The sequence below is a fragment of the Microcaecilia unicolor genome, chromosome 6 (genome assembly GCF_901765095.1).
Source record: "Microcaecilia unicolor chromosome 6, aMicUni1.1, whole genome shotgun sequence".
NCBI lineage: Eukaryota > Metazoa > Chordata > Amphibia > Gymnophiona > Siphonopidae > Microcaecilia > Microcaecilia unicolor.
The window spans coordinates 14,431,043-14,455,315 of record NC_044036.1 but is presented as its reverse complement, the minus strand read 5'-3'; the positions used below and the strand labels follow the sequence as shown (position 1 = coordinate 14,455,315).

Genomic DNA, 24,273 nt, shown 5'->3' with positions numbered 1-24,273 from the left:
TCCCCCCCATCTCTACTTCTACCAATACGAACCTGCCCACTGCACTCCTCTTAACTGACTTTATGACCAGCCGCAGCCCCTTTCGAAACAAAATCAGCACACCTGCCTTCTTATTGTGAGCTGGGGCTCCGACTACTGTTTCTACCCACCCCTGCCGGAATTTATTGTGCTCTACTGAAGTCAGGTGCGTTTCTTGAAGAAACACAACGTCCGCTGCATGACGCTGCAAAGCCTGTAAAATTTTCTTCCGCTTTACGGGCGATGAGACCCCCCCCACATTCCACGATAGCAACTTAACCTGCCCCATCACTCCAAAATAGCACATAACTCCGTGTGATTTCTTTCCTATCATGTGGGGACCGCACCTCCCAGCCCTTAAGTGCCTCCCCTCTTGACCATTGTGTCTTCCATAGATCCCCTCTAATGTATACAGTCAGCGGGCAAATAATATCAATCACAGCAAATGCATTCCCAAAGAAAAAAACCCCGAATTCCCCCCTCCCCCCCCTCCCCTCCCCCTTCCCTTCCCCTCTCCCCATACCACCAGATAGTGTTCTCATCTGAGAACTGGTCACGTGTTTGCTCTACCCCTCCCCCTCTACCCTTAACTCTAAATTAACACAAACAACCCTTTTCAACATGACCTCGTAAATTGCTTAAACCCTCTTCCCATATTTAGGCTAATGTAGTTCCTCTTAGCCTATAAGTCCCTTTCAAACCCCAAGTCTCTTTCAGATAATTGGTTTATTAAACTGTAAAAACACATTCCAAACTTTTAAATCCCCAAACATGGGACTCTATTGCTGTTGCATGTGAGGTCTTACTCGACCGCCGTCTCCAGTTTCTGCTCCAGCTCTGTCAAAGTGGGTTCATTTCTCCTGCATCTATTCCGATTGATCCCCACCATCCAAACTCCTGTACGGGTGTCTCTACTTCTGTCAGCGCACTGTCTCCTCCGCATCCTGCACCATGCCTCCTTTGATCTCCTTGGCGAACTGCATCGCCTCCGCTGGGGCCGTAAATAGTCGTGTCTGACCATCATAGTGAACCCTCAGGCGTGCCGGGTACAACAAGGCAAAGCGAACTCGGCGTTGATGAAGCTCCGTGCAGGGCCCCACAAATTGCTTGCGTTGCGCCGCCACTGCAGCCGAGAAATCCTGAAAACACAACACCCTCTGCTCTTCATAACATACTTTTCCCAGGGATCGCCACGCTCTCAAGATCTCCTGTTTATGAGTGTAATTTAAGATTTTGCAAATTACAACTCGCGGACGCATCTCTCCCGATCTCAACTGTCCCAAACGGTGTGCACGCTCTATCTTTAGGTTATTCTCCAGGGCTTTAACTTGCAAGACCTTTGGTAGCCAGGACTCTAAAACTTCGCGCAGATCCACTTCTCTTATAGCTTCCGGGATCCCCACTAGTCTGAGATTGTTTCTTCTTGCTCTGTTTTCTAAGTCTTCCAATTTCGTTTCTAGTTGGGTAATCCTCTTCTGCCAGTCCTTATCACGGCCCTCCTGCTGTGCACTCCGATCTTCTAACTCTGACAGTCTTTGCTGGAATCCCGCCATATCATTCTTTAGTCCTTCTAGCTTGCCATCCATATTATCAAGCTTTTCGGAGATTCTCTGCAGTTTAACATCTACTGATGACTCCAGCAGTTGTGAGACCTCCGCCGCTATTTCTGCCGCCCAGATAGAGCTTACAGTTTCTCCCGAGGGACCCGCGTCCGCCATTTTGCCTTCTCCAGTCCGCCCTCGTGCTCCATCTTTCCGCTGCGATTTGGATGCCATACTATTGATATTTTCGGCGGATCTTCTCAGCTTTTTCCCCTGGTAATGTTCTATTTCTATTTATACTCCGTATGGGTTGTTCTCTTGTCGATTTCGGCCGTTAGAGGGGTTGATGTTACACCGGGGTTTCAGAGCTCTCCCCTGCGGCGTCCTATCCCTCGCCTAGCATCACGTGACTCCCCAAAAAGGTGCTTTAATAATTACCTAAATAATTGTTTGGCTATTTTGTATTTTAAAACGGCCTAAGTTACGCATCTAGAAAAGAGGAATAAATTTGGAGTAGGCCAAGAAGTTATATGTTCAGAATTTAGAAGACTGGAACCAGGGCCAGACTGACCATTCGGGCAACCTGGCAGTGCCCCGAGGGCCCAGAGGCTCTGCTCGGATGCCCGGCGCACCGCTGGTGATCTAGTGGCCTCAGCGGGGGGGGGGGGGGGGAACATGTTCTTTCCTGTCCGGCCCACTGGGCTGCCGCTATTCCACCCCCCTCCAACCTGGCACCACCGTATTTTAAAAATGGCGGCCATGACTCCCTGCAGAAGTCTCACAAGACTGTCGAGACCCCTGAGACTACCGCGGGAAGTCTTGGCCACCATTTTGATGGTGCTGGCAGGCAGGGGAATAGTGGCAGGGCAGCGTGCAGGAAAGAACATTCCCCACCCCCACCCCCAGGCACAGGCCACCAGACTACCAGGACCTCAGTTTGGACCGGGGCAGCAGCTGGGCAGGGAGCCCAGACCACCCTCAATCCGCCCCTGACTGCAACAAATAGTGCCCGGACTACAAAGGTAAAATATATGTTTGATACTCTCTAAGGATTGTGATGTGTCCTATTTGGGAAACGTGCATCCTTTCTGTTTTGTATTCAAGAACAGTACAAGAGAAAATGCATTTCTGCTTCTCATTTACCAGTATTACACTGCTTACAGAGTCTGGCTTTCTTGGAGGTCTCCGTTTCAGTTTTTGTCTGCATGCGTTTTATGGTTCCCTATTTCGTATGAGGTGAGGGTCTGTCCATGTTTTGCACATGTAGAGTGAGGTGAAGGATTCTACTGGCAGGTGGTATCAGTGTAGGAACCTGCAACAGTCCAGCTGGATCTAGTTTCTCACTAGCAGATATATTGGTGCTCTAAAGGCCCCCTGTAATATTTATAGCACTGTCTTTTCGTAGCAGGGTTTGGGCTGTTACAGTGTGATAGGTTTCCTATATAGGTTTTGAGGGGTTTTGTGTTATTTTGCAACGTCTGGCCCCGTTTGAAAGCAATCTTTTGACACCCAACATAAAAATGCTCAGGAATTCTGTAGCGCAGTGATTTTCAACCAGTGTGCCGTGGATGGTCTGCAGGTGTGCCACGGAACTCTGTGGCTGTGGTGGCTGGCAGGGATCCCCAAGCCCCGTCAGCTGAAGAAGTCCCCGAAGGTGCCCAGGAGCCCCCAAGCACAGCTCAGCAGTCCGCAACTGCTTTCTAAGCCGCCGCTGCGGGTACTCTGCGCATGCTCAGTTTCGCATATTCACAGAGTACCGGCGTCGGGGGACATCCAGAAATTGTTTTTCTTCTCAGGATCAAGGTAACTGAAGTGTCAGTCAAAGTTGTTGTTGAAGCTTCTTTCTCCTGCAGTTGCCTGCTGAATTTTTCTTCCTGTTTTCTTCTTTTTTTTTTCTTATTTCTTAGGAGCACTTAAATTTTTATTTATTTTTTATTTGTAGCATTTATACCCCGCTCTTTCCCGCTCGATAGCAGGTTCAGTGCGGCTTACAAAGTATCACAGAGATAACATAGTTAGGATAGTAGGTCTAAGGAGTGGTTGTGTTAAGTAGGACAAGAGGGAGATGTGTAGGGGGAGGGTAAAGGTATGGGTAAGGTTAGTGGCGTGGATTAGGCTCGTTAAGTCGGGTCATGTGGGTGGGCTTGTTTGAAGAGGTGATATCTTGCCTTTATCAAATAATATTATAGAATAATTGGGGTTTTCTTTTCAAAGTAAAGTGTGTGGGAGGGGAAGCAACTCAAGGGGGCAAGGCAGGGCGAGAAGGGGGGGGGTTGAGAAGATACTAGCCTTAAAAAACTCATGGTGTGCCTTGACAATTTCAACGCCTGGTCCGTGTGCAGTGAGATGAAAAAGGTTGACATTCGCTGCTGTAGAGTCACCGCACAAACAGAAAACCTGTCTGATCGGGAGGCGGGGCAGACTTATACGGTCTGTGCCCTGAAGAGCACAGGTACAAATCAAAGTAGGATATACACAAAAAGTAGCAAATATGAGTTATCTTGTTGGGCAGACTGGATGGACCGTGCAGGTCTTTTTCTGCCGTCATCTACTATGTTACTATGCTACTATGTCTGCTTTGAGCAAAGGGTCTGTCGGTGGAAGGAAGCATATGCTGCTCCTGAGATAACCATAATTTGAATATTTCTTTGTAGGGCGAGTTGTTGGGGAACACAGAATTTGTGATACAGTTCAGCAGTGAAATTCAGCTACTGGGCACGTAAATTCTACATACAAGTTATGATGCATGAGTACCAGATATTATTATTATTATTATTATTACATTTATATCCCACATTTTCCCACTGATCGCAGGCTCAAAGTGGCTTACAAAGTCTGTAGTGCAAGCTACAGTACAAGAAAAACAATTATACAAATTGAGAATAAGATATAAAATCAGTGCATCTTTTCTAGCAAAAAAGGTGCCGGTACTCAAATGCCAGACCACCCTTCAAGGGTGGGGGTGATCACTGAGGAACCCACCCACAATAGCCAGGCCTCCTGCAACCAGTCAGAGAATCCATGACAAGGCAGAATTGTTGTGTAGAGCCTGAGCTCTTTCATTAAAAGCTTGGAGTCCATTAGTCAATTTTAGCAGACAATAGAAAAGGTGCCAGTACTCAGTACCCCCAAGTACCCCCTCAAAAAAAGCCCTGTATAAAATAACAATTAAACATCAAAAGGCAAGTGATAATGACAGGTAATTAAACTTTAAACATGTAGGCTAGTCATTTAAACACTGATACTTACAGTTAGTGCTACTGAAAACATATGCAACTTTGAACGTTCAATTTAACTGACAGCCGTACCTGCTGTTTAAACTGGAGAGACATCTTTTCCATTTGTAACAGGGCATGCTCTCGCTTTCTCCTTGCCTCTTCCAGCTTCTGTTTCAGTCTCCTCTGTCGGGTCCATTTTACTGCTAGGAGGGCAACTGCTGAACCACACACCAGGGCCGAGAGGATGCGAGGATTCACCTCGATGTGGGGCAGGTGGTGACTCAGTCTCTCGGCAATCATCCTTCAAAGACCTTCAGCACTCCGGTGCTCTCTGGCATATATAGTAACTGGTACACACCCTGCAGCCTCATAAAAACTATCCTGGGCAGAAGTTCAAAGCCTAAACTGGATTCTCTAAAAGCCACACCTGAGCCAACTGCTTTGGAAACAGAATTTCTTAGTGCAGGCTGCTTCTGGCTACAGCTATATTAATCCCCAAACAAACCTTTTCCGGAGACAGGAAGGTGGTAGAACTAGAAGACATGAATTGAGCAGTGGCGTAGCCAAGGGTGGGCCTGGGTGGGCCCGAGCCATCCCAGTAGCAGTACACCTATGATGTGGCTGGCAGGGATCCCCAAGCCCCACCAGCCAAAAGCTCCCAACAACTGTCCCTCCTACGTACCTTGTAAATAGCAGATCTTCGCCTGCAGTGAGCAGTGACTGATACATACAGCTCACACTGGCCCCACAGCCTTCCCCCTGATGTATACCCACTTATGCGGAAACAGGAAGTTGCATCAGAGGGAAGACCGTGGGGCCAACATGAGCAGTGTGTATTAGTTGATGCTCGCTGCTGGTGAAAATCTGCTATTTAAAAGGCATGCAGGGAAGGGGGGATGTTTGAGGGACCATATGGCATTCAGGGGAGAGAGGGAGAGACCAAATCACTTGTGGGAGAAGGCGGAGTTCTTCTGCCCACCCATCTTGGGCCCAGGCCCACCCAAAATTAGGTGTCTGGCTACGCCCCTGGAATTGAGGTTGAAGGGGGCAGTCTCAGGAGTAATGTCACAAAGTATTTTTCCACGAGGAGGGTGATGGATATGCGGAATGCCCTCCCGCGGGAGGTGGTGGAGATGAAAGCGACAATGGAATTCAAACATGCATGGGATAAACACAAAGGAATCCTGTTTAGAAGGAATGGTTCCGTGGAATCTTAGCGGAGATTGCGTGGCGATGCTGGGAGCTGGGCAGACTTCTACGGTCTACGCCCTCATTGTGACTGAATAGATAGGGATGGGCTCGAGTGTAAATTTTAAGAGGCTTCGACGCTAGCTTCAGAACTTAGTACTAGAACAGTGCTGGGCACAGGGCCGTGCCCATGCGGTAAGCGAGGTAAGCGCCGCAGGGGGGCGCCCACCTCTGGAGGGCGCCGCCGCGGTGCTTACCCTCGCCCCGCGCCCGCAAAGGCCTTTAAATATTTTACCTGGGTCGCAGCAGCGTCAGTGAAAGCGCTGCCGACCAGCAAGGGCGGGGCGGTGGGGGCGGTCCGCCCCGAGTGTCATAAAAAAGGGGGGTGCCGCCGCTCCCACTGCTCTTCTTCCTGGCAGCCCCTCCCCCGCACCAGCCCTTTAAAAATAAATTGCCGACGCGAATAGCGAGCGCAGCACCTCGTGTGCAAGTAAAAGAAGCGGATCCGATCATCTCATTGGGCCTTCCCTCACTGTCCCGCCCTCCTCTGACGCAACTTCCTATTTCCTCTAGGGCGGGACAGTGAAGGAAGGCCCAATGAGATGATCGGATCCGCTTCTTTTACTTGCACACGAGGTGCTGCGCTCCCTATCGCGTCGGCAATTTATTTTTAAAGACCGGGTGGCAGGGAGAAGACGAGGCAGGGTGAGGGTGGGGGACAGATGGGGTGAAGGTGGGGGGGACTCGGATAGCAGAAGGGACTGGGTGGGAGCCAGATGGGGTGAGGGGGACTCGGATGGGCAGAAGGGACTGGGTGGGAGACAGATGGGGTGAGGGTGGGGGGCATTTGGATAGCAGAAGGGACTGGGTAGGAGAAAGATGGGGTGAGGGGGACTCGGATGGGCAGAAGGGACTGGGTGGGAGACAGATGGGGTGAGGGTGGGGGCACTTGGATAGCAGAAGGGACTAGGTGGGAGACAGATGGGGTGAGGGGGACTCGGATGGGCAGAAGGGACTGGGTGGGAGACATATGATGGGGTGAGGGTGCGGGGCACTTGGATAGCAGAAGGGACTGGGTGGGAGACAGATGGGGTGAGGGGGACTCGGATGGGCAGAAGGGACTGGGTGGGAGACAGATGATAGGGTGAGGGTGGGGGCACTTGGATAGCAGAAGGGACTGGGTGGGACACAGATGGGGTGAGGGGGACTCGGATGGGCAGAAGGGACTGGGTGGGAGACAGATGGGGTGAGGGTGGGGGCACTTGGATAGCAGAAGGGACTGGGTGGGAGACAGATGGGAGAAGGGGCATGGATCTGGAACTGGGGTCTGAAAAGTGAGCAGGAGGGAGAATGGGGTCATGCCTGGGGCAGAGGTGGATGGGAGAATCAATGGATCTGGAACTAGGGGCAGCCGCAGGTGGGAACTGGGAGCCGAAAAGAGGGGGCATTGAGAGAGGGGGGATAGATCCTGGATGGAATGGGGAGTGAGAGGGAGGGCAGACCCTGAATGGATGGGAGGGGGAAAGAGAGAGGGCAAATGGTGAATCGAAGGAGCAGAGAGAAAGGGCAGACAGTGGATAGAAGGGAGTGAAAGAGCAGACAGTGGATGGAAGGGGCAGAGATAGAGGGCAAATGCTGGAGGGAAAGGAGAGAGAGAGGGCAGATGGTGGATGGAAGGGGGAGAGAGAGATGGCAGACTGGGGCAGATGGTGGATGGAAGGCACATTAGAGAGGGCAGACACTGGATGGCAGAGAGAGAGCGAAGACAGATGCTGGATGGAAGGAAGACGGTGAAAAGAAGATGAGGAAAGCAGAAACCAAAGACAACAAACTGTAAATATATATTTTTATTATTTTGCTTTAGGATATAGTATTGTAGCTGTGTTAATAAATGTTTATAAATAGAACATGTAAATAAGGTAATCTTTTTATTGGACTAATTTTAATACATTTTGACTTAACTTTCAGAGAACAAAACCCCCTTCCTCAGATCAGGATAGGATACTGTAACAGCACTATACTGTATTGACCTGAGGAAGGAGATTTTGGCCTCTGGAAGTTAAATGTATTAGTCCAATAAAATGGTATTATTTTATTTTCTGTATTTGTTTTATTTCTATTTGTTAATTTGTAAAGTGGTGATTGGTATTTGTTAGTTTTTTCAAATTTACATCTGCTGTCTTTATATTTTGCACAGTACTAGGAGACATTTTCTGTTTCAGTGGCGTTGCATTGTATGCAGAGTCTGGCATTGGGGGTTCAGTTTAATTTTTGTCTAAATAGAAAGTTTATGATTACTTATTCAATAGTGGATTAGGGTGTATCTGTGTTTGTGAAAAAGACATGGCTTTCAGTTGGCATTGACTGTGCAGGATCGACGATCTGTACTATTCTGTCTGGTTTCGTTTTACAATAGGTGAATTGATGTTCTAGTGCTCACTGTAGTGCTTAAGATGCTTTCCTTTTCCTTGTGTGACTCATAGAAACGACTGCTTATGGTATGGTAAAATTGCTCTATAGGTCGTGTTTTGTATTCTCGGTATGCCTAGTACTGGATTTGGGGGGGGGGGGGGGGGGTGTTAAAAAAATGACTGGCCCCGGGTGTCAACTACCCTAGCTACGCCACTGCTGCCGACGTCTCCCTTCCCTTGCACTCGTTGGTTCCCTCAGTGTCCCGCCTTCTTCTGACGTCAGAAGAAGGCGGACACTGAGGGAACCAAGAGCGCAAAGGGAAGGGAGATGTCGGCAGCGCTCCGCTTTCACTGACGCTGCTGCGACCAGAAGTAAAAGATTTAAAGGCCCCAGGGCGCGGAGGGAAGGGCAGAGAGGCATGGATGGGAGGGCAGAGAGGCATCGATGGGAGGGCAGGGCCCAGGGAGAGGACAAATTGCTGGAAGGGGAGGGGAGAGAGGATTGCTGGCTATGGATGGAGGAGGGAAGGGCAGAGAGGGACAAGGATGGACATGGGGGCCCAGGGAGAGGACAAATTGCTGGAAATGGAGGGGAGGGGAGAGAGGAGGATTGCTGGCTATGGATGGAGGAGGGAAGGGCAGAGAGGGACAAGAATGGACATGGATGGGAGGGCAGGACCCAGGGAGAGAGGAGAAATTGCTGGAAATGGATATAGAGCAAGAAATGAAGAAGAAAGGAGAAAAGTAAAGAAATAAATGGAAAGGAAGCCCTGGAAATGGAGTTAAGAGGACAGATAGCAGCAGAATCAGATACTGGACCAGCATGATTGAAAAAAGAAAGTCACCAGACAACAAAGGTAGAAAAAAAATCATTTTATTTTCATTTTAGCATTTGGAATATGTCCACTTTGAGAATTTACATCTGCTATCTTATTTTGCAATGTATACCAATTTGTTTCTAAGAATATTGCTGACAATTCCTTTCAGTGTGGCAAGTGGTGAGCGATCATTTTCATGGGGGGGGGGGCGTGATCATTTTCACGGGGGGGGGGGGGGGGCGCCAATTGATAGTCTGCAGGGGGGCGCCAGAGACCCTAGGCACGGCCCTGGCTGGGCAGACTTCTAGGGTCTGTGCCCTGAGAAAGGCAAGGACAAATCAAACTCAGGTATACATATAAAGTATCACATACCATGTAAAATGAGTTTATCTTGTTGGGCAGACTATATGGGACCGTACAGGTCTTTATCTGCTGTCATTTACTTGAAGTCCCAGTTCCTTGAATGAAATATTTGTCTGGAAGAACAGATTTAGCAAACTCTCTGCACTTGGCTCCAGTAAGTTTTGCTGGTCTCATGGAAGCCAATCCTGTCTACTGTCATCTGAAAAGCCTCCATGATTTAAGATTTAGGATTTGTACTTTTCCTCTTATACAATGGCAGGACTTCTCCCCCCTCTGTGCATGTCAAGAGATAAACCCAGGCCTGAGGCTGCCGCTCATCCTATGCTTTAAGAACCCCCATATCTCTTTATGACACTAAAAAGGGCCCTTTTTCTAAAGCACGTTATAATTTTGCTCTGACCATGTCTTAACAGCAAAAATGAACATGCAGTGAGCACAGTTACCACACTGAAATATTCATTAGCGTGTTAAGCCTGGTTGCAATTAGTAGGGATACACCTGGCACCTCCTCTCGAGGCCGTAAGAGATCCTGAGTTAACTGCACAAGTGCCAGTTAGTAACTCACGCTATCTGCAGTATGCAGACCACACCCATTCTCCACCCATGACCTGCCTAGTTCCCGCCCCCCCCCCCTAACACAAGACGCAGTTAATGCCCGAATTAGCACATGCCATCATGGCACTGGAGTAGCAGGGTATCGTATTTGTCCCATAGCAGGTCTTGCACACTAAGTCACACTTTAAGAGCTGGATTCAGTTTAAAGTGCCAGGAAAAATTCATGCCCAGCGCCATTCTATAAACTACTACTAATACTACTTAACATTTCTAGAGCGCTACTAGGGTTACGCAGCGCTGTACAAATTAACAAAGAAGGACGGTCCCTGCTCAAAGGAGCTTACAATCTAAAGGACGAAATGTCAAGTTAGGGTAGGCTAGATTGCCTGAGTAGAGGTGTAGTGGTTCGGGTGTTCTGGGCCGAGTATGAATTCTGGCTCAGAACTTGGAACACGAGACCAGAAAGGGGAGTTTCAAGATAGCGACCTGAAGGGAGTGAGTCGAAGCAGCTCCTACGCCCGTCTTATTCTTTTTTTCTACTTTTAATTAAAAATGCCTAAACCGAGAGGAAGGCAAAGACCAAGCCCTGCGGCGTCTTCCTCACCTTTAATTGGGGCCATGGATCGCTTCGTTGTGCCAGGAACCCACAGAGGCTCTGATTCTTCGCTGACCGTGGAAACTGAGAAAGGAGAAACGTTTCCACAGCAAGAAGCAAACACCACGCTTAGCCCCGAGCTGAGGTATCCGCCGCCCACGCCAGCGTTCGTACAGGAAGCGTCTGTGCAGATTTCTACACCTTCCGAAGTGGGGGAAGTGGTTGCTGCAGCCGGGTCAGACTCCTGTAATCGATCGCCGATTGCCCCAATGGAGAAGGGCAGTGATCAGCATGGCGACGGCGTTTCTGGAGGAAAATCTAACGAGGTGGAGAGGAAAACTTTCGAAGCTACTGAGATTTCTTCAGCTTCACTTAGTAAGTCTCTTCACTTTTGCCTAAACCCTCAACCATTACCCTTGAAACGATTTGGGAAGCACTTTTGACTTTGGAAACGTCTTTCTCTCAGAAATTGTCATTATTATCCCAGAAAATACAAGATCCCAATGAAGCCATTTAAAAATGGAAAAACAAATTAAAGTTATAGAAGAAAAAACTGAAGAAAATGTTAAAGACATTAAAACATCTCAACAGATACAAGTAGATATAATAAATGAACAAAGATCAAAGGCTTCGCGCGTAATAAACTTTCCTTTAAAAAGTATGTGTTTGATATTTTAAAGATTCTGGAACAGGCTTGTCCATCAATATCCAACATTTATTACTTACAGCCTCATAAAAGATCAACTGCAGATGGACAACCTGAGCCCAAAGGAACTGAACCTGTAATGGAGACTTTAAATCTTTCACAAATAATAGAAGTTGACAATTTGGGTTTGGAACCCCGATCTCTTATTGTAAACATTTGTTCTGCAACCAGACAGGGACTGGGTGTTAAAACAATTTTTCAGACATAGGAAAGAAACTTTTTTTTTTTTTTAATTTTTTTATCATTTTACTTAATTACATTCACATTTATCACGTACGTAAATGTAAGGAAAAACAGAAACTACATAGTAACATAGTAGATGACGGCAGAAAAAGACCTGCATGGTCCATTCAGTCTGCCCAACAAGATAAACTCATATGTGTAAACCTTACCTTGAATTTGTACCTGCCTTTTTCAGGGCACAGACCGTACAAGTCTGCCCAGCAGTATTTCCCGCCTCCCAACCACCAGTACCGCCTCCCATCACCGGCTCTGGCACGGACCGTATAAGTCTGCCCTCCACTATCCTCGCCTCCCAACCACCAACCTCTCTTCCCCCCACCTGCTCCACCACCCAATTTCAGCTAAGCTTCCGAGGATCCATTCCTACTGCACAGGATTCCTTTATGCATATCCCACGCATGTTTGAATTCCGTTACCGTTTTCATCTCCACCACCTCCCGCGGGAGGGCATTCCAAGCATCCACTAATACAAGGAAAAAGAAAAAATATTTTCTCTCAACAATATATATCATTGTCCACAACTGGGGGATCCAAGATCAGAAAAACAATCTCAAAGAAAATAAGAAAAACAGCAAGTGGTTAATCTTACAAATTCATATTTTCTGAGGGAGGAAGGTTAATCAGTAATTGCAGCCAATACAGTGGTAACTAAAGGAAGTTGCTGCAGAGGGTTCTTCATCTGTTCTTTTAACTCCACAAACTCTTGCAATTTCTTGGGTTCAACAAATAAGTAATAAGGAAATAAAACACTTAGGAAAGAAACTTTCTTGAATTATCAAGTAAGAATATATCCAGACGTTTCCAAAGTAACACAAAAGAGACGTCAAAATTTCCTTAAATTACGTCCCACTGTATTTCAGATGGGAGGATTATTTTGGTTGAACTTTCCCTGTAAATGTGTAGTGAAGCTGAATTCAGTAAAATATATTTTCTTTGATCCCCAGCATTTAAATTCATTCTTAGAATCTAAGAAAGTAATTACCCCACACTTAAAACTCAGAAACGGTCTTGACATCGACTCCTTAGTTAAAATTATAATCCCATGTTCCTCCTTTCAGGCCTCATGATAATAGTTTAAATACTTAAATGTTATTATTATTACTTTATATAGTGCCTTGTCTCTCTCATTTGTGGACTAACAGAAGAGGATTGTAAACTGTTACTAGTAATTTAGTTTGTTTATAAATATTGTGAATATAATCTTTTTTCTGTACAAGATGTCTTCTTGGAACTTAATATGAAACAAATAAAAATTTAAAAAAAAAAACGAACTTGAAACACGAGGACTTACAGCAACTGAAATCTGGTGGAAATCCTTGCCCACAGCCCCCACATTCTATAACATTGCCCATAATTCTTTGAAATGCCCCAAGCTGTCCATACCCCTTCCCATAGCCACACCCCCTTTTAGGTTGCATCTGAGAAGATTCGGGCACAGATGTTTATAGAATCACACACTGCCAGAATCACACACAAATCCAAATTAGAGCCAGTTAACGTCAATAATTAACAGCCAATTATGGATTGTTAATGGCCCATTAACTCATTTATTTGAATGCCAATTTTAGGATTGCATTTAATTTTGAGTGCTATGTGTAGAATCCAGGGGTAAGGCCTGAATACGCTTCAGTAAAAGGGTCCCTAAGTTAAAAATAAAATCTGAGAGCATTTACCAGGTACTTGTGACCTGGATTGGCCACTGCTGGAAACAGGATACTGGGCTTGATGGACCTTCGCTCTGTCCCAGTATGGCAACACTTATGTAATCTTACCTTCCTCTTGGCCCAGATGAGAGTCCAACACCTGGCAGTTGTAAGGCCAGGTCCATTCTGAGCTGGCAGCTTACTTACTGCCGGGATGCTGGATTTATGACAACCCGATCCCGATTGTGGGGCCTGCCAGCACCCATGTCAATGGGTAGAGCCAAGAACCACAAATCCCACACTACTTTGGGATGCAAGTTTAAACAAGCTGCATTTCACCCCTTCAGAACCAGGACTAGCTGAACTCTCCAGCCTGGAACTGAGTAACTTGGCAGCTCTGTTACAGGAGAGGTGGGACAGCGTCATACAGTAACATGCTCGGAGTTCCCACACTAATAAATCAAGGACAATAAAACAATCGCCAGCTGTTTGCCCAGTTGAGAAATCTCATCTCAGAGGATTTTACATCAGCCATGAAATATCCTTTCCAACAAGCTCCTCATGCCAGCATGGTATTTAGATACAGTGTCTTAAAGCTCTTTCCCATCCAGTCTTCCTTAATGGATTTGGGGGTGGGGAGGGGGGAGGATAGGGCATATCTGGAAACTAAAACGGTGCATTTATTGTTAATTTTAACACTAGTCCCCTAAAAGTACTTCATACACCGAGGGACTTCCTTTCAGTGCTGAACAGTCAGAGAATACAGCGTTCTAAGTTTTCCTGCAGAAACTCTTGCTTTAGGACCTCTTCAATATCAAATTAAGGGGGTCCCAAAGGGATACTTATGGTTCAGTAATTCTCGTGGCCTCAGGACCATACCATATTAGTGTAGGAAAGAGGTGTAGACACTTTTGGTACAGTACCCCCTGCTGGGCTGTGGAGGAGTGGCCTAGTGGTTAGGGTGGTGGACTCTGGTCCTGAGGAACTGAGTTTGATTCCCACTGCAGCCACAGGCAGCTCCTTGTGACTCTGGGCAAATCACTTAATCCTCCATTGCCCAATGTAAGCCACATTGAGCCTGCCATGAGTGGGAAAGCGCAAGGTACAAGTGTAACAAAAATAAAATAGATACTACTGGAGATTCTACATGGAATGTTGCTATTCCACTAGCAACATTCCATGTAGAAGGCTGCGCAGGCTTCTGTTTCTGTGAGTCTGACGTCCTGCACGTACGTGCAGGACGTCAGACTCACAGAAGCAGAAGCCTGCGCAGCCACATTGGTGATCTGCAAGGGCCGACTTCTACATGGAATGTTGCAACATTCCATGTAGAATCTCAAATAGTAGCAACAGTGGAGGAGTGGCCTAGTGGTTAGGGTGGTGGACTTTGGTCCTGGGGAACTGAGTTTGATTCCCACTTCAGGCACAGGCAGCTCCTTGTGACTCTGGGCAAGTCACTTAACCCCTCCATTGCCCCAGGTACAAATAAGTACCTGTATACAATATGTAAGCCACATTGAGCCTGCCATGAGTGGGGAAAGCGTGGGGTACAAATGTAACAAAAAAAATGGTGCTGGCTGCCCTTATATAGCCCAGAAACACTGCCCCCCTCCCTATACCCTCTTTCCATGGACTTTGGAAAGGTTTGTGGCTGTGTGCAGCAGTTTGGGCGTGAAGCTTCCTTAAACCATTCAGTTTTTGTCTGTCTTTCTGTGAAGTGCATGTGAAGGGTTGAGGTTTTTACCCACCCCTCTGCCTGACTACAGAAGACAGACACTAACACCAGAGCCTGAGCTGCAAGTCAAAGAAGGGGGGAGAGAGAGAAGCAACCAGGAGTTTAATTACAGGAAGAGCTAGTATAAGGAAGATACTCTGATGTGGAGAGAGAATGTATGGAAGAGGATCTCATTGAGGAAGGAATAGGTTCTCCTCTGGAAACAATGGAGAAGCAGTGATGGACAAGGTGTTTACTTAATACTGCACAACCTTGGGACAGAAATACTACCTCAGCGTGGTTCATGTTTTGCACAAGGCAGCAGTAAAATCAATCAGAACATCCCATCTCAGTGTCAAGCATAGTAATGGGGAAAAACAGGAAGACTACACCTGAGCATTGAAGGGAAATCCTTTGCTCCCCATGGGCCAACCCTGGAGAGTATACAAGTGCTGAGTGAAGCAGGAGAGAGAGTAAGAGGACCAGAACCAGTGCTTTTTTTGTGCCGGTACGCAACGGTACGGCGTACCGGCACCTTTTTTTTTTGCTCCCCCCGCCCCGTGACGGACGCACTGCCAGCCCCCATTTCCGGCCGCTGCTGCTTCTCCTGTTGAGCAGCAGCGGCCGCTACACAAAGAAAAAGATTTAAAAAAAACTTCAAACCTGGCTAAAACGCGGCACCCCGGCACCGTAGACAGCCATTAGGCATTGGCTGTTGTCCCGCAGCCGCTCCTCCTCTTGCCTCTACGTCACTGCGCTCCTCCGGGGTCTTCCTCCAGGGGCAGTGACGTAGAGGCAAGAGGAGGAGCGGCTGTGGGGCAACAGCCAATGCCTAATGGCTGTCTACGGTGCCGGGGTGCCGCGTTTCAGCCAGGTTTGAATTTTTTTTTAAATCTTCTTTTTCTTTGTGTAGCGGCCGCTGCTGCTTCTCCTGTTGAGCAGCAGCGGCCGGAAATAGGGGCTGGTGCCGCGTGCGTCGCGACTTCGCGCCGTTCGCGGGAAACTTGGCAGGGAGAGGGAAACCAACAGAGGGAAGGATTGGAGAGAGAGGGGAAAAAACAGATGGAAGGATGGGGAGAGAGAGGGAAAACAGATGGAAGGATTGGGGAGAGAGAGAAAGAGGGAAAACAACAGAGGGAAGGATTGGGGGAGAGAGAGAGAGAGGGAAAACAACAGAGGGAAGGATTGGGGAGAGAGAGGGAAAACGGGAGAGAGGGAAAAACAGATGGAAGGATTGGGGAGAGAGAGAAAGAGGGAAAACAACAGAGGGAAGGATTGGGGAGAAAGAGGGAAAACAACAGAGGGAAGGATTGGGGAGAGAGAGGGAAAAACAGATGGAAGGATTGGGGAGAGAGAGAAAGAGGGAAAACAACAGAGGGAAGGATTGGGGAGAGAGAGAGAGAGGGAAAACAACAGAGGGAAGGATTGGGGAGAGAGAGGGAAAACGGGAGAGAGGGAAAAAACAGATGGAAGGATTGGGGAGAGAGAGAAAGAGGGAAAACAACAGAGGGAAGGATTGGGGAGAAAGAGGGAAAACAACAGAGGGAAGGATTGGGGAGAGAGAGGGAAAAACAGATGGAAGGATGGGGAGAGAGAGGGAAAAACAGATGGAAGGATTGGGGAGAGAGAGAAAGAGGGAAAACAACAGAGGGAAGGATTGGGGAGAGAGAGGGAAAACGGGAGAGAGAGGGAAAAAACAGATGGAAGGATTGGGGAGAGAGAGAAAGAGGGAAAACAACAGAGGGAAGGATTGGGGAGAGAGAGAAAAGAGGGAAAACAACAGAGGGAAGGATTGGGGAGAGAGAGAGAAAGAGGGAAAACAACAGAGGGAAGGATTGGGGAGAGAGAGAAAGAGGGAAAACAACAGAGGGAAGGATTGGGGAGAGAGAGAAAGAGGGAAAACAACAGAGGGAAGGATTGGGGAGAGAGAGAGAAAGAGGGAAAACAACAGAGGGAAGGATTGGGGAGAGAGAGGGAAAACGGGAGAGAGGGAAAAACAGATGGAAGGATTGGGGAGAGAGAGAAAGAGGGAAAACAACAGAGGGAAGGATTGGGGAGAAAGAGGGGAAAACAACAGAGGGAAGGATTGGGGAGAGAGAGGGAAAAACAGATGGAAGGATGGGGAGAGAGAGGGAAAAACAGATGGAAGGATTGGGGAGAGAGAGAAAGAGGGAAAACAACAGAGGGAAGGATTGGGGAGAGAGAGGGGAAAACGGGAGAGAGAGGGAAAAACAGATGGAAGGATTGGGGAGAGAGAGAAAGAGGGAAAACAACAGAGGGAAGGATTGGGGAGAGAGAGAAAGAGGGAAAACAACAGAGGGAAGGATTGGGGAGAGAGAGAAAGAGGGAAAACAACAGAGGGAAGGATTGGGGAGAGAGAGAGAAAGAGGGAAAACAACAGAGGGAAGGATTGGGGAGAGAGAGAAAGAGGGAAAACAACAGAGGGAAGGATTGGGGAGAGAGAGAAAGAGGGAAAACAACAGAGGGAAGGATTGGGGAGAGAGAGAAAGAGGGAAAACAACAGAGGGAAGGATTGGGGAGAGAGAGAGAAAGAGGGAAAACAACAGAGGGAAGGATTGGGGAGAGAGAGGGAAAACGGGAGAGAGGGAAAAACAGATGGAAGGATTGGGGAGAGAGAGAAAGAGGGAAAACAACAGAGGGAAGGATTGGGGAGAAAGAGGGAAAACAACAGAGGGAAGGATTGGGGAGAGAGAGGGAAAAACAGATGGAAGGATGGGGAGAGAGAGGGAAAAACAGATGGAAGGATTGGGGAGAGAGAGAAAGAGGGAAAACAACAGAGGGAAGGATTGGGGAGAGAGAGGGAAAACGGGAGAGAGAGGGAAAAACAGATGGAAGGATTGGGGAGAGAGAGAAAGAGGGAAAACAACAGAGGGAAGGATTGGGGAGAGAGAGAAAGAGGGAAAACAACAGAGGGAAGGATTGGGGAGAGAGAGAAAGAGGGAAAACAACAGAGGGAAGGATTGGGGAGAGAGAGAGAAAGAGGGAAAACAACAGAGGGAAGGATTGGGGAGAGAGAGAAAGAGGGAAAACAACAGAGGGAAGGATTGGGGAGAGAGAGAAAGAGGGAAAACAACAGAGGGAAGGATTGGGGAGAGAGAGAAAGAGGGAAAACAACAGAGGGAAGGATTGGGGAGAGAGAGGGGAAAACAGATGGAAGGATGGGGAGAGAGAGGGAAAAACAGATGGAAGGATTGGGGAGAGGGGAAAAAACAGATGGAAGGATGGGGAGAGAGAGGGAAAAACACAGATGGCAGGATTGGGGAGAGAGGGAAAAACAGATGGAAGGATGGGGAGAGAGAGGGGAAAACAGATGGAAGGATGGGGAGAGAGAGAGAGGGAAAAACAGATGGAAGGATGGGGAGAGAGAGAGAGGGAAAAACAGATGGAAGGATGGGGGGAGAGAAAGGGAAAATGGAAGGATAGGGAGAGAAAGAGGGAAGACGCTGGATGGAAGAATGCAGAAAGAAATAGGGGAGACACTGGAAGGATGGGGAGAGAAAGCAGAGCTGCTGGATGGAAAAGGGGAATAGAGAAAGACTGGAGAATAAAAGGAAGGGGCATGGGGAGAACAAGGGTGAGGAAAAGATGAAAAGCCACGGGTAGATGAAGGAAATTAAAGAATGGATAGTAAGAATTAATTAAATCTGGACAGAGAGCCTGAAAAATATTGAAGAAAGCAAAGAAAAAGGAGACAAAAAATGACAAATGGCACAGAAGAGTTAAGCGAAAACAAAGGAAAGGAGAATCACAGACTGGGACCAATATGGAAAGAAAAACAGTCACCAGACAACAAAGGTAGAAAAAAATCATTTTATTTTCATTTTAGTGTTTGTAATATGTCCAATTTGAGAATTTACATTGGCTGTCTTATTTTGCACTGGGTATACTACTGCTACTAGTTAGCAAATCATGTTATTTGTTTCTCCTATAGTATTGTAATATTTTCAATGATGTCTGTTTATATGCGCCATGGCTGGTATAGGGGGTGTGGTTAATGTGGGTGTGGCTATCATAGGGGTGGAGCCATATGTGGTGACCCCGCCCATAATGAGTACCGGCACCTTTTTTTCTACAAAACAAGCACTGACCAGAACAAAAACCCTTGATATGTACAACCTACAATTAGGGGCAAAGAGACTTCTAGGAATTTGAGTGACAGCAGACGTTCAGGAGAAACGCACCAAAAGGGCCATGGTACTGTCCGTAAATCATGACGAATGTCAGGGAATGAGTTTAGAAGAATAAAATGAGTCTGTTCTGTTGTGCTGGGAGCAGAATGGAGAGTTTAACCAGCTCTGGGGTGTTTCGGAGTAGAGAAATCAGGGCTCTTCCCTTGTCCCCCCTTTTCCAGCCCACCTGTGGACAACTCACATTTTGCAAAAGGGCAGTAGTTACTGTTTTCCATACATTAGTTGGGTGTGGGGAGGGGGTAAAAGGAGATTTAGTATAGAACTTATATAGGAGTTGCTTTTTCTAGGGTCTGTCTTTTGATGTTTGATAGGGTGGATGTTGGACTCAAACTCCCTCTGCTTCAGGTGGCTCCACGGCTGAGGAAAGGGAGCTGGGCTCCTGCTTACCTCGAGCTGCCATCTCCAAATGTCCTGTTTGGAACTTCCAGCCACTGGTTTCAGTCATAGAGCTATAAGTCAGTAAGCTCAAAGCATTTTCAGTAGCCCCCTCATGCATGGACTTCCCCTTTCATAAGCAAATTGATCAAGGAGACAGGACCACTACAGGGCCTGTGAACACATGCTGGGTCACACAGGCACCATTTAAAACATAATAGCCATACTGGGCCAGACTAATGGTCCATCTAGGCCAGTATGCTGCTTCCAACAGTGGCCAATGCAGGTCACATGGACCTGACAGAAAACCAGATATTCCATGCTACCCATCCCAGTGACAGCAGCAGCTTCCCCCATGTGTATCTCAATAGACTATGGCCTTTTCCTTCAGTAACTTGTCCAAACAAGCCAGATTACACTAAGCACTGTTACCACACCCTCCAGCAATGAGGTTCAGAGTTAATTATATGAACATCCTACATGCCAGCACAAGACAGTCATGTACATAAAATGGCAAAATCAGCCAGTACCTGCCCTGCTCCAGTATACAATTACACAAGAAAGCAGCAGGTGTATCTCAGATGGATGAGATGCTAACATTTATGTAAATACAGAACCAAAGAGGAAAGATTCCTTCGCCGCTGGTAAGTCACAGCTGAACCTGCCAATGATGGTCTTACTCTTCCTCCCCCTCCCTAGCCCCTGCCAATTTAAGAAACTTTAACCTCCCAGACCTCATTTTTGATGGTCCATTTTATTTCTGTTCTCCATGAATATAAGCCACCACATGATTTGCGTTCATCTCAGTAGTTTCTTTTTAAGCTTCCAGACAGGTCACACTGCAATGAAGGTCTTTGCCAGCTTTCAGTGTATGGGCCAATATTATGAGCAATTGCCTCTACAATCAAGCTTGAGGAATTGGTTCTCTTAAAGGCCTGATTTTTTTTTTTCTGAAGTCTTTTGGTTGTGGAGCCCTAGAATAGAAGGAGATGTGGGGGCCAGGGGCGCCAAGAGACATAGCTGGGCCTAGGGCAAAATTGACTGCTGCAAGCCACCCCCTTACCCTTCTGTGTTTGCCTCCAAGAGGGGGGGCCTGGCCCAGGCAAGCTGCTTCCTGCTCCGTCTGTCCTCTCCTGTTCCTGTCTGTACCAGGACCCAGATGATTGCATTAAACACGAATTGCGTTGCAATTTGTCTGGGTCCTGGGTGGCACACAGAAGCAGGGGAGGACAGACTCTGAAGCAGGCAACCTGCCAGCATCAGGCCTGAGATCCTCTTTGGAGGCCAGGCACAAGGAATTTTGACCCCCTTTCAGTGGCCCTGGTGGCAGAGTTTGTGTGCCTGGACTATGCTTTAGGTTATCAAATATAGTGAAACTAAAAGTATGGCCTTGCTCCAGCAGAAGTCATGGAAAACTGCTCTTAATCTGCAGCTACAGTCAAAGCCAAAGTCCAAACTGTATGGCACCAATAGGACCAGGGGCATAGCTACCCAAGATTGCACCAGCTCCCCCTTCCAGTCCTTCACACACACAGCAGAGAACACTAAATCCTGTCCCTCTGGCCAGCTGGGCCTTTCCTGTGCACATCCCACCTTCAGGAAGTTCCATCAGTTAGTTGGTAGGCCAGAGAGTAAGAGGCGACAAAAACCTGAAGCAAAGGGGAGCAGGAAGATAGGGATACTGACTGCAGTGGGTGGGAAAAGAGACTGGGACCAGGTAAGAGATGTCAGACCGCAGAGGGTTGGGGGGTGGGGGCACCAATACTGAACACGGGGGCAGAATGACAGGGGACAGGTGTTAAGAACAGGAGACCCTGGAAAAAAAGCAAAAAAAAAAAAAAAAGACACACTAGGACCAAAGCAATGCTCAAGCAAAAAGATTCTCTTTCTAAGTTGTAATGTCTGCTTTGGGAATGTGCATCTTCGCTCCCAGTTCCCACTACAATGGTGTTATAGGGGGCCCATCCAGTCCTAGCTGTGCCACTGTATAGGACCCGCAGGTGTTCCAACACCAACAGCAGAAAGAACACAGAAGCCGTTCTTGTCTCATTCCTCTTACTGGTCAAAGAGTTTCAGGTGATTTAAGTGGGAAGAGAAAGAAGCAAAATGGCAGGTAAATGTAGAGGAAGGAAGGGAAGAGGACTAAGTAAGGTGAGAGGGGAGAGAAAGCAGCAAGATGTCAGGACAGTGTGAAGGAAGGAAAGTGATGGTCCAGAATGGCAAATGAACCCTGTATTGAGTGTGCCACAGTGTAAGAAAGCTTGGAGACCACTCTTACATAGTCTGAGTTTTTGTTCTTGCTCTGCTGATGCACCTTTTACTTTTGGTTGGTTATTGGGGAGGGAGACAGGGCAGAAACTGGAGCAGGAGCCCCAAAGCTGGCCTTCAGCCTATGCCTCCTTCAGCACGAGGGAGGCTTGGGAGTCCCTTGTAATACAGGGGGAGGGGTCAGGGCAATTGCCTTGTTTGCCAGCCTTTTGTGCAAATCCCTTTACCCTCCATTGTGTCAGGTACAGTTTCAATTGGGAGCCACTTCGGCAGGGAAAGAACTCATGTACCTAAGCATGACTCGCCTTGAGCTCAGCTTTGGAAATTTAAAATCCAAAAATAGTCAAATTTTTATACCATTTTCCCCTCAAGGCTCAAAGCTGAAAATACAGCCTATAAAACATCAAAATAAAATCATAGTAAACCATAAAATATGCTAAAAAGAACGCACCTAAGGCAGAGTTTTGTTGCTGGATGAAGCTGGATTTTATTCTATTACAGTGACACACAGTTACAATATGAAGGCCATTGTACACACCAGTTAAATCTCCCACCTACATCACAGGATAAATCCCATCCCTACAAGGACCACCTCTAGCTCCTCTCTGGGTAGCATAATACCTCATCTTTCAGCCATGCCATTGTGGCCCTAGATTAGATTTGGGGGGGGGGGGGGGGGGGGGAGTTTGCTGCAGGCCTAGATCCCATTTATTGGCCTAACCCAAGGAATCCAGAAATTTTGAAAAGCTCTTTTCTCCAGACCTAACCAATAGAAGGGACCTGTGCGATCTCAAAAGCTCTTGGCTATCTGTCCCTGTCCTCAAAATTTAAGTATATCTGATAATCAATGCCTCAGATCACAGCAAAGGGATTTTTATGGAAGCCCAAGTGTCGAAATACACAGAGTACTGCTTGAATCAGATACCAAAAATACAGACACAAATAAGCTGGGCCTGAAGTACCTTGTGCCATCATATTGCTGAAATTACAGTAGAAGCATGGAAAGCTGGGTATACAAGGAGGAAACCGTGCTTTTCTGGGAGAGTGAAGGACATCTAGCACAGTTTTAACAGCCAAGGGTCAGCAGAACACCTTATTTTGGGGAGCACCAGCTCCACCAACCCTACTCTAGCATCTCCCCTTCCCTTATCCCATATTCTCCCCTGCCATGGCATCTGACATCTCCTTCCCTACCCCTCACCCCCGTTGGTGTCCAGCCTGCAACGATGTAGTATCACACCCTTTGGAGCCATACTTCTGATAAATCTACAAACTGCCATATCTTTATTTTACTTGGCCTACAAGTGTTTATACACTCTTCGGTAATGAGGTCATACAAAAAGCATCTACACAGAAGATGAGAGCAGCTCAGCCAGGTGATGCTTCATATATGACCTTATATTTTGCCGACTAACACGCTAAGCACTATGGCAACGATAATCTAAACACAGAAAGGGTCTTAATCTTAGGAAATTAAACAAAGAATCCTTCCAACAGTTGCAAACGCTGAGGTTAGAGGCTCTTAGCCTTAGAGAACATTAAGTGAGAAGCTCTGTGGCTACAGCTTGCATGGTGTAATTATTTACCAAGGCAAGCAACTCATTACAAGCCCCCCAGCCTCTTATTCTGAAGTACTGGGCCAGAAGGACTTCGCCATGTGAGCGACTGCTTCTTCCGACATCGCTCACGCTCCATGCTCAGTAAGGCAGAAACCATGGTGTGCATCAACGGGAACCAAAGTGTGAGGCTGGCCTTTCTTGATCCAGGTTTGACCCTTTTGTGTGGCTCCTGATTAATCCATTAAGCTCTCATCCCAAACATTGTACAGCACTTTTAAGGGAGAATCTGTATTTCTTTATTTCTTCTTGAAGCTCACAGTCTCCACCTCCTTCATCAAGCGCAGGCACAGTTCCTCTTGCCAGCGGAGAGCCACACACTGGACGGTAATGGGAAGTCCCACTCCACCTTCCACGCACTGCAGTGAGAGAAGTAGTAAGACTTGAGATCCACACTTTATAAACAATAAGCCATTATTTTGAAGTGTAAAATTGAGGTACTACACTAACTTTGGGGAGCTCCTTATCCCAGGGATCATTGCAATAGCCTTTGTAATGTTTCATCTCTTCCTCGTCTTCTGGGGTCACGGTGGTCACGGGCACAATCCCAGTGGGGAAGTTCAAGATGTTGTATAACATGGTAAAGGTGAATCCAACTGAAGGAAAGAAGAAAAAAATATACACGTTATAGAATGTCAAGCTTAAGGTTTAAAACTTTATGGGCTGATGCAATCAAATTTCCCTGCAGTTTTCCAAGCACTTGAATAAGTCTTAGTGTTAAGAGTTATGAACAAATATTTGTTTTGCCTCACAGGCTCCCGTAGTAGGTAGCCCTCAAATGCAGTTTCAT

The 24,273-nt window shown here is 47.2% G+C and overlaps 1 protein-coding gene across 1 annotated transcript in view; it reads right to left on the bottom strand.

The window, feature by feature from the left end:
- LOC115472003 (vitamin D3 hydroxylase-associated protein-like) overlaps window positions 1–5,096 on the bottom strand; it is an 85,126-nt gene extending 80,030 nt beyond the window's left edge. Inside the window, exon 1 of the mRNA XM_030206028.1 lies at window positions 4,868–5,096. Coding sequence (XP_030061888.1) covers window positions 4,868–5,077 — 210 coding nt within the window. The 5' untranslated portion in view covers window positions 5,078–5,096. The remainder of the gene's footprint in view (window positions 1–4,867) is intronic.
- Window positions 5,097–24,273: the final 19,177 nt, after the last annotated feature.